General features: G+C 40.4%; 1 protein-coding gene across 1 annotated transcript; it reads left to right on the top strand.

Annotated features, from left to right (window-relative positions):
* Window positions 1-332: 332 nt before the first annotated feature.
* LOC124278332 (transcription and mRNA export factor ENY2-like) lies at window positions 333-6012 on the top strand. The gene is made up of 5 exons (XM_046714057.1): window positions 333-374; window positions 1356-1436; window positions 1618-1688; window positions 3613-3687; window positions 4498-6012. Exons 1-5 carry the CDS (start codon window positions 367-369, stop codon window positions 4563-4565), a joined length of 303 nt encoding a protein of 100 aa, XP_046570013.1. The 5' UTR covers window positions 333-366; the 3' UTR covers window positions 4566-6012.
* The last annotated feature ends 4809 nt before the right edge of the window (window positions 6013-10821 follow it).

The raw sequence follows: 10821 nt of genomic DNA, 5'->3' as shown, positions 1-10821 counted from the left end.
GTTATCGGTGTCTTCTATCAGGAAAAACCGACTGGATTCCTTTGAATATATTACATGGACCCCGATTTGACGTTTTATGGTAATGTCGACAACCACCCAACTCCACCCGTTAAAATAATGGATCCGTCTCTTTCATCCGTCGTTAATATATAGAGCAAAGGACATTGTCTAAATTTCATTATGTTATTGTTATGTTTTTCTTATAAACTTGTCGTCAGCAAGTGAAAGAAGTGTTTCTCTAATGTTTTGATTAGAACTTGCTTCAAAAATGACACTCGCATGCCAGTGCGCGAGGGATGGTCGACTGTCTGTATATAATGATTACTCCCCGTGGAGCTCTTCTTTCAAGGAGTCTGAAATTCCAAGATGGCGGAGTAAGTATCAGTTCTGTGTGAAATACGAACAGATTTTCAAATTAAGGACTAATTTAAGATATATTACGAGGAGTAAATATATTTGTAGTTAATTAGGTTGATGTGTGGATATTTCCGTGTGTGTGTAGACTATTCCGGCCGTTTTATCATCACTTGAAAGAATTTTTGAAACAGGTGGACAAAAGTTGAGACTTACTGTGAAATAGGTGTCAATCAATTTGCGATCGTGGTGTTTTGCGACCACCCAGTAGACACTGAAGCATGGTGCACGACAGGAAAACTGACTTAGGCTACGGATTTAATTTTACTGAGGGCATGGTGCCATAAAAGAGGACAAGAACATTATGAGGACATTATCAACGTGCTAGTGAGGTGCATTGTCCATGTCTCCAGGCGTGGGCATTGTGCCAACATGCCAGTGTAGCAGAGCCTATTACAAACTTTTCATGAGTGTCCTGAGCTCAAAAGTCTTGTGACAATATCGCATGCTGATCAGTTGCCACAGGGATGAATAACTGCCTAACATCACATGATTTTTAAAAAGAAACTTTATCTCTTCACGTGCCCACTTTCATACTTATTCATAGATAAGATAAGATAATTCTTTATTGTCCCAAGGGAAATTTGTTTTGGATCCTACGTTCTCCAGTTTTTCATTCATAAAATTGAACTGGTTAAAATCATCTCTACACATACAGTAGAATAATCTTTACATTCTGCTCAGGTGTATACTTATTGTGGAGATCAATAGTGTAGTTGTCATTGTCATGGTTAGATTTAACACAGTGTCCAGTAACATTAGTCCAATATTAAGCATTCAAATGTTCTGGAAAAGACAAGAATACTACAGCTGCAGTCGCAGGACATCCAGCCAAATGTATACTTGTGTGGGAATGTTTTCCGGATGATGTATTTAATTAAAGATAAATTGGGTTAAGGATAAAATAAAATACATAATTAAACATGTGTTGACTCTTTCAGCCTTCAAGAAAGGAAGATCAAGGATGCTCAAATGAGAGCCACCATTAACCAGAAGTTGGTTGAGACTGGCGAGAGAGACAGGTGGGGTACAATTTAAGATTTAAATCTTGAGAATGTTGAGTAGTACAGGCACAAGTCCAATCTCACTACCATAACATCTGATCTTAAACAGAATAATCTGCTAACTAGTTTCTGTTAAGATTCATTAATATCTGGTGTTTTGTAGAATGGTACCTGTATACATGGTGTTTTGTTCATGCAGACTGAAGGAGTTGTTGCGGACTCGACTGATTGAATGTGGATGGAGAGAGGAACTCAAACAGTACTGCAAGGGTGAGTCCCTCAGTGTATACTGACATATCTGACAGTAGATGCTGAGGACATGACGGTACAGATGGTCCCTGCAGTAGTAGGTCACAAACCACAGCATACAAACTACTGCAGGTGTTGAGTAAAATGTATGTGGTGCTCTGCGTGTGGTCATCGCATACAAGCTGCTGCTTGTGTCTACACACATGACATGCAGTGTTCCATTTGTTGTCACAGCCTAAAACTGCTGCTGGTATGGATGTAGCACTTGGACTGATCAGTGGCCTGTTTGCAGTCACAGCATACTAACTGTTGCAGGTGTTGGGTGAAGTATGTGTAATATTCTGTGTGAAGTCACAGCCTACAAAACTAGAGCAAAGTTCGCCAGCAGGCTGTCTGTGACCATATGGCTATAGTTTGGTTTGTTGTTGTTTAACGCCATACCCGGCTATATTATAGCTATATGGCTATAGATCTGTAAATAATCGAGTCTGGACCAGACAATCCAGTGTTCAACAGCACGTGCATTGATCTATGTAATTGGGTAACAAGCCTGACCACCCGATCCCATTAGTGGCCTCTTACGACAAGCATGGGTTACTGAAGACCAATTCTGACCCAGACCTTCACAGGTCATATGGTTATAGAACATTATACATTCTTAGTTTGATATGTCCTTTACCAACAGCACAGAATGTTGCTCATGTTGTCAACATCAGGCCCTGATTTCTCGAAACAAACTTAAGTTTGTACACATATTTCAAACTAAGTTTGACAATTTGAAACAGCTGAATTTTTAATTCAACTGCATTTTTAAACAAAAAGCCCCAAACAACTTAAGTAATCTATCTACCAAACACAAATTGTCTACTATGTTTGGGTTTGATATCGATTTCAGATCATTCTGGGAAATGCTTTTCCCTGCGTTTTCTCAAATTTGAGTCAAAACTCAGACTTAAGTTTGTTTCGAGAAATCGGGGCCTTGTCTTCCAGACTCAGATTCCATTATCTAGATTGCTGATAGCAGCTTAAGCATGATAAACATGCATCTACTGCTCAGCTGATGTGAATGTGTTCTAGAGGGGTTCTCTTTAGCATCGTGTAAATGATAAGTTTAAGTTTGTATTAATTTTTTAAACTGTTTCATAAAGTATCAAAGATAACTCAGAAATGGTTGACAACACAATGTATAAGTCTAATGTAGGTTAAAACACAGCAGAGGCTATTTTCAGGAGGATTCAAGGGTGTGTTTTACCCTTCTTATAAACCAAAAGAAAAGCCTGAAACATTTAACACCAATTTTACCGGTATGTTTCAAACATATTTTATTAGAACCATAGCAAACATGTAAAATATCTTGTGTTTACATAATGTGCTTGACAAGGAGATTCTCAAAAGCATTGTGAAATATCACAGTCTCTGAATTCAGTGAATTGTTGTTCCTCACTGTGAGAAATCAAAGCCAACTGCTGTACAGTGTTGCTTCAATACAGTTTCAATATATGGACCTTTTGAGGAATATCTGTCATCATATTAATGCTTGATTTACAAGTTTCTGTAATTGTGGAATGCCTCTTCCTATGCTGAATATTACTGAGAATTTGATCCCCTGTGATTCTATTTGTCATTTTTCATATGACACACTCTAGTGAAAGGATAGACACACCTCAACCAATCTTCATTCATCTTCATTCTATCTCAGTAACCAGGTAGTCAGGGTATGTAGAGTTTGTATACTTACTTAATTGAAACAGTGATTTACAGAACATAGGGTACATGTACAGGGAATATGTATGTCTAGATATCTTGACTGTGTGTTTGATAGTAGCCATTTTGTGCTTCACCATGGTCTTGTCACATGGTCACAGAATGGTACGGCTTTGTACAAGTCAAGAAGTTTGAATCTGTTCCTTTGTTGTGTATTGATTATTGTTGTCTTATCACACAGAGATTGTCCAACAGAAGGGCTTGGAGCACATCACTGTTGACGACCTAGTGGCGGAGATCACACCTAAAGGCAGAGGTAGGCACTGAACACTTTACAAAGACTTATGTGAAGGGTTGCCTCCCTTAGCCCTTGGAATACACCGCAGAGTTGCCTCTTTTAGCTGCAAGGATACTTGTACATTGTGCTGAGATGCCTCCTTTGGATGCAATGATACACTGTGCGGAGTTCCCTCCCTTAGCTATAAGGAAACACTGTACAGAGCTTCCGCCCATAGTTGCCATGCTACACTGTGTAAATTTCCTCCCCTTAGCTCCCAGGATACATTGTGTTGTATGCATCACGTTTGTCACCGTCCCAGAATCATTGCTAGCAACTATGTTTGTACAGTCAGCTTCATCACGTGATTATGATCTTGGTAGATTCTCCAAACTGGTCACTTTAATCTTTCCTCTCACATCAGGTTAATATCAAGATCTATTCATGATATAGATATCTTCAAGACTTATATTATTAGCATGATTAGACATGTATTATACACAGCTGTAGCTGTAGTTGTCCAGATTGAGGTGCAACACAATGTGCATGCTTTACTCTGGATGCATACCACACTACATGACAATAACATACTGACCTATATACTTATCAGAAATAGAAATGCAATTTTTTCGAGGGTTCCATTGGGCTTCAGACAGATAATTTAGATGTGCTTTTGTGAAAATAGGTGTGTCCATACCTTTTGATGATCCAGACTTAAACTTCTGTGCCAATTAAATCATTGTAGTTACTTCATTAATATATTATTTTAATGAAATATACAATCATGCATAAGCCTTATTCAGGTTTTTTTGCCTGTGGTTATGTTAAATGTTCTGTGTTTCTTGACAGCTCTCGTCCCAGACAATGTGAAGAAGGAGCTTCTCCAGAGAATCCGGACCTTCCTTGCCCAGCAGTGAGGCAATAGACATAAGGACAAGGGAGATAATTCATCCTAACTGGTGGTCATTACATCATACCTGAACAAAGCACGTCATATGTTAAGGTAGTCAGGCTAGCATCCACATGGCTATGCTTGTTGGCTGCAGTATATCTCATGGTCCACCACCACCACTCTCGCAGATACTCAAATGACTGACTTAGATACATGGCATCATTTGTAATGTCACTGATGTATATATAACAGTATTATTTCCAACACCTTTATGTAAGTTTGCACCTGTTTTGATGAGTAAGATATTACATATCGTAATTTATTTTTGGAAAACGCCAGCTGTCATTTTGAATCAGTCCAGAATTTGTCAGTGTATTTATGTAGCATGATGCTAGGGACGTTGTCAGCACAGGACTTGTATTGATCTCAGGTGTTGGTAGTGTGTCCATTTATGTCATAATGTCTTCATGATATGGTTGCCATGGAATTAGCTACTGATGTTATTACCATGGTGACCTTTTTTGCGAGCTTCCATTACTGGTGAATATGAAGCATTGATTATGATATTGATATGTGTGCACATCTTCTGGTGTAATATTACTTGAATGATTGTGTCAGGCATTACCAACTCATGTAATCAAAGTAAACATTCAATGCTGATAATATTTAATGATTATGATCAATAGTTAATTATATGGCTAGTGTGTAGTTATTTGTGGTCCTACCTTTTGTATTTTGTAATTCCTTAGAAAAAAAGCAAATTTGACTGAACTGATTTTGGAGTAGGTCTGGTTCTTGTGTGTTCATGCACAGAAGGACCATACAGACTTTGAAAGCCTGGTCTATATGAGGTCTAAATGGTCTATTTGCTTCTCAAGTAGCTCTACTCAAGACAGGTTTAGCTTGATGAACATGGCTGGAACTTCGTAAGCTTTCCTAAATATGTATAATATGTATGTACCTTGCCTCAAATGTCCTTCATGACAGCAGTCCAGTCTCTTCACATTTGCGGAAGGCTGATGAGGTTTAACAGTCAATGCAACATGGCTTTCTAGAGGCTTTTTACTACGCTCAGTAGGTGCAGTGTGTAACAGTCTATTCTGAGAAAGTTAGCTTTAAACGTTCATATGTCAATCTTACTCGGGTGACTTCACCCATTAGGTTTTAAGCAGCATTGGGCATTCTAGTAAGTTCTAGGCCTGTCACTGTTAAATGTAGACATTCATTTATTGCATTGTTTATAGTTCTCTGCAATACGGCCAAAATTTTGTAGTCATCACTTGCGGTGTGTTTCCTTGTCAGTACCAGATTGTTTTTTAGGTTCTTGTACTGAATCTGTCCAATGTCACAGTGACCTGCCTTCTCACAGGTAACAGTGTTTATAACCTCTATCTGAAGCCAAAGCAGATAAATGGCCATGCAACACTTACATCCAAATATTATATTTATGATTAAAGCTGTCAATACTTCAAGTGATGAGTTTGTTTTCTTGTTGTATTGGGTAGTGAAGGGAATGTTGGGTAGCCTAGAGGTTGCAGCTTATCCTATTGGCTACAGGAGTATGAGTCCTCGACTCACAAACATAGGGGTCCACGGGACCAGAGGCCGGGAACCCTTAATTATTAGTTTAAGGGTATTATGGGTATTATGAGGGTGGGCGGTGGGGTAGCCTTGTGGTTAAAGTGTTCGCTCGTCACGCTGAAGGCCAGGGTTCGATTTCCCACATGGGCACAATGTCTGAAGCCCATTTCAGGTTTCCCCAGCCATGACATTGCTAGGATATTGCTAAAAGTAAAACCCAACTCATTTACTCACTCATTACAAGGGTCCTGTGAAGTAAGGATGCAGAGAACTATCTTTTGATAATTTCTTTAGAGCCTGTAATGAATAATTGATGACATGAACTGATGGGTGAAATGATGCAGGTAACTGCTCCGAAAGAAACAACCAAACACTTAGAAAAGTCATAGATGTGCTGTGGGTACAGTGAATAATATTGTGCGTCCCTCTGGATGCAGTGAATTTTTTTTCTGCATCCATTCTCTACATTTGTGCATGAGGCACATGTGTGGGTGGTGTAAAACCCTGGCAATGCCCGTTTCTTGTGTCCCCTAACATAGACACACATTGCAGCACTGGGATTATTTTGTACAAGACACACATCGCAGGATTATTTTGTACAAGGGAATCCACAAAACCCTGGCAATGCCCGTTTCTTGTGTCCCCTAACATAGACACACATCGCAGCACTAGGATTATTTTGTACAAGGGAATCCAGGAGCGGAACTTTTCCATGGCGGTGATTCATTGCTTTTGTTTGTTGTTAAATAGGGGCACTGGCAATATTGGAGTCATATGATGGTATCCTGTAAACAATAGAGGCTGGATCAGACAGTCCAGTGACAGATTTTGTGAACAAGGATCCAGCTTGTCTAAGTCTGACAATCCAGTCCATTTGGACTGCACTTATACCCAGGTTGTTGAAGACAGCAGGATAAAGGTCAGCTCGAGGTATAACCCAGATTCTGTAGATGGTTGGTTTGTCAGCACCAAAATTCATCCAATTGGAACATGTGTCTCTTTTGACGTTTCTCCTTCATTTAAGGCTCCTTTACACTTATTTCGAATTGACAGGAATCGAGGAGAATCAGACAGAAAAAAATATTTCCAAAATTCGAACCCCATTCGGGAGAGAATGTCCCAAAAAATAATTAATCAACATTTTTTTTCAAGCTTTGTAAGAAAGCGACTCCCAATCCTATCTGACGTTTCAGTGACAGGTGGCCACGTTTTCATGCGATTCGGCGGTGTTCCGAGGACGTCGGTGATCATTTGAAAAGCATTCGGGTCGTTCGGAATGTATTCCAGGTGTATTCGAGGTACATTCGAATTGTATTCCAACTTCTATCGAAATATTCCGATACATTTGAACAATATTCCATCTGAAGTCCAGCAGCAATCGAGATACATTCCGACTCATTCGAGACATTCTGACAGGATTTGAAATGGTTTGTCTTTTCTATTCTCGCTCGAATATGTTCAGAATACTTAGAATGTAGTTATAATATAGTAAGAATGCAGTAGGAATACTTAGAATGCAGTTCGAATGTACCTCAAATGCCGTTCGATATTTTTCCACTTCGAATGTACCTCGAAAGTTTTGAACATGTTCAAAACATTCGGGCATGTTACAAGAATTGCCCCGAATAGTTGGAATGCATTCGGAATGCAGTAAGTAGTTTTAGAATGCAGTTCGAACTTCCGGGAATCTCCAGAAATGTTTATTCCGGCTCTTTCCGGCTCAAGTGTGACGGGGGTATCAACATCTTCCTCGATTGTGGTTCTTGTTTCATACCTCATACAGCGTCCAATCTTCTTGGGAGCCAAAGTAATTTGAAATTAACCTTTCAGTTGGGTTTTTTTTCTGATCAAACAGTCATGACAATGTAACTGAAATACTGCACACAACAACATGAAACTTATTCAGTATTCAAAACACTGGATTGGTCAATACCGCCAACCAACTGTTTGCGAACCTGATCTGATAACAGGGTATGATTTTGTGGAATACTCGTCAATATTCCAGCAATAAAATGCGCTGTGAAGACCACTCACTGGCGACAGTTGACTGAAATGGGCCTGTTTAGTGTTTAACGCAACACTCTGCAATATTCAAGCCATATGGCGGAGGTCTGTAAATAATCGAGTCTGGACCAGACAATCTGCTGACTGACTCAATGAGAATCGAAAAAGGAATATGGTGATGCATATGGTCCACGAATCGGACCACTGAATCCCGTCCGAGTTGCCAAAGATTAATTTAAGCAGGTATATTCACTGAATTGTGGTACATATGCACAGTTTGCTGTCTGCACAACCCATTCATCCATAGGGGGTGGGTAGCCTAGTGGTTAAAACGTTCGTTCGTCACGCCGAAGGCCCGTGTTCGATTCCCCACATTGGTATATGTGTTAAGCCCATCTCTGGTGTCCCCCACCATGATATTGCTGGAATACTGCTAAAAGCGGCGTAAAACCACACTCATTCATCCATAGGGTAGCCCAGTAGTTAACGTGTTGGCTTGTCACGCTCAAGACTAGCTCAATTCCGTGCACTGGTACACTTCAAAAATAGATGTCGAGTCCCTCGACGTGATATTGCCAGACCATTTGTAAAGTGCCCCAAACCAATACTCAGTCATACATGAACATAGCACCACACTCTCTTGATCGGTATATATCACTATGGGGCGAGTGAGCGTGTTTAGTTTTACGCGGCTTTTAAGCAATATTCCAGCAATATCACGGTGGGGGACACCGGGAGCAAGCCTCACACATTGTACCCATATGGGGAATCGAACCCGTGTCTTTGGCATGACGAGCGAACGCTTTTACCACTAGGCTACCCCGCCGCTCCTATCGCTATAGGGGAGACCTATGTTTACCAATGAAGTAATCACATTTTCAACATGGCATGGTCTCCCCAGCGGTCCCGTGAACGCCTATGTAGTCTATCCGGAGCGAGATGAAACAGATAGTACGTGTTATCCTTCCTCAATGAAGAGGAAAACAAAGACTGGTTGGCTCTGAATCAACATACTGTGTCTGGGGCATTGGGGTAGCCTAGTGGTTAAAGCGTTCGCTCGTCACGCCGCAGCCCCGGGTTCGATTCCCCACTAGGTGCAATGTGTGAAGCCCATTTCTGGTGTCCCCTGCCGTGACATTGCTGGATTATTGCTAAAAGCGGCGTAAAACCAACTCGCTCACACACCAATATGTAGAACATATCGGGCTTAATCAGTGGTGTAGCCTGTAGTTGGCTTGCAACCCTGAAGGCCTATGGTCCGTTTCCACAAAGCGGTCTTAGCACTTAGATACTCGTACTTTACGCTCATCCTGTTACATAGTCTTACGATAGGCGCTAAGGTGAGATCGTAGCCCCATACATTAACATGGGTTTACGATAAGCATAGCGCTAAGGTGATTGTAACACCCATGCTTTAACATAGGTTTACGACTGTCGTAGCAATAAGACCATTTTGTGTAACGTAATCCAAGTTTGACTCCTCACACCGTGTTAAACTATGATTTGTGTCGACAGTTTTCACCTGGCTGGAACTTTGCTGAACGCAACGTAATACACGACTTTTATTAACAATGCTGAACAATGGCATGACAACCAACATCACAAGCAAATGTCCAACGGTTTTGGTTTTCATACTGTAATACAAAACATAATATCAACTTTAAATTAGTACAACATGTCAGAAACGTCATAGAAACCATTGTGCTTGTACACATATACAGGAACAGTATACACACAAGGTATATAGGCTGCAGCTTATCACGCTAAATGATTGTTACAGTGACAACTAAATGAAAGCAACGAAATATTGCTCAAAGTTCAACATTTTTTTAAATGCATGGAAAATGAAAAGTTGATAGAATAACCTCAAAGGTGACATGGGTAAAACCAATTATAGCAGTTCTGTGGGGAAAGAACAATTATAGAGGTTCTGCGAAAGCAATTGGTTCTTCAGGTCAATACTACCAATGAATCTGTATGGTATATGTGTTACTGACACTAGGGCCATATACCCTTCCATGTGATACGTGCTTATACACACCAGTGTTGTGTTGGTGTGGCACTGTTGTGGTGATACGGACAGGCATTCGTAACTACTCGTCCCTTTCCGTAACCTAAAAGTAGACTCGTACCTCACTCGTAGCCATGTCCGGGAGAAATATTCCCCCAGCCAATCAGAATGCGCGTATGTAGAGAAGAAATTGGGTCAAAAGAGGTCTTTGAAATATTGTTCATTTCGGCTTGCATAATGTTTTCCCCAGGCAATTCAAGTATATTCTAATTATTGCATAGTCCTCCTGGGTTTCCTGAATTTTTATAACGAGGATATTTTAACATTATGGCGTAGGAAAGTATTCAAGCATGTTAAACATACCCTTTGAGGTAATTTCCTTGGCGTGGATGCCATGTGTGTTTTCCAAGTAAACTAGAGTTACATGCCCTTGAAAATAGTTCGGCGACTAGACTATTTCTTTCTCTCTGCAATTTTGCGCTCAGACAGAGCCGCGTTCAATAAAATGGCGACGAGAGGGGTACGAGTCTACTTTCAGGTTACGGAAAGGGACGAGTAGTTATCCTCAATCTGCCAACAAATGATGAACATAGTTTGGTTAAAATCAGTTCCTCCCAAGGAAAGCGGATATGGACAACCCACGTGACCAGACTCAGTATGCTAAACTGTCGGACAAGGAGATTTT

Source organism: Haliotis rubra, unplaced genomic scaffold (assembly GCF_003918875.1).
Source record: "Haliotis rubra isolate DU_JTF1 unplaced genomic scaffold, ASM391887v1 Scf235, whole genome shotgun sequence".
Classification (NCBI taxonomy): Eukaryota; Metazoa; Mollusca; class Gastropoda; order Lepetellida; family Haliotidae; genus Haliotis; species Haliotis rubra.
This window is presented reverse-complemented; position numbering and strand designations above follow the sequence as displayed.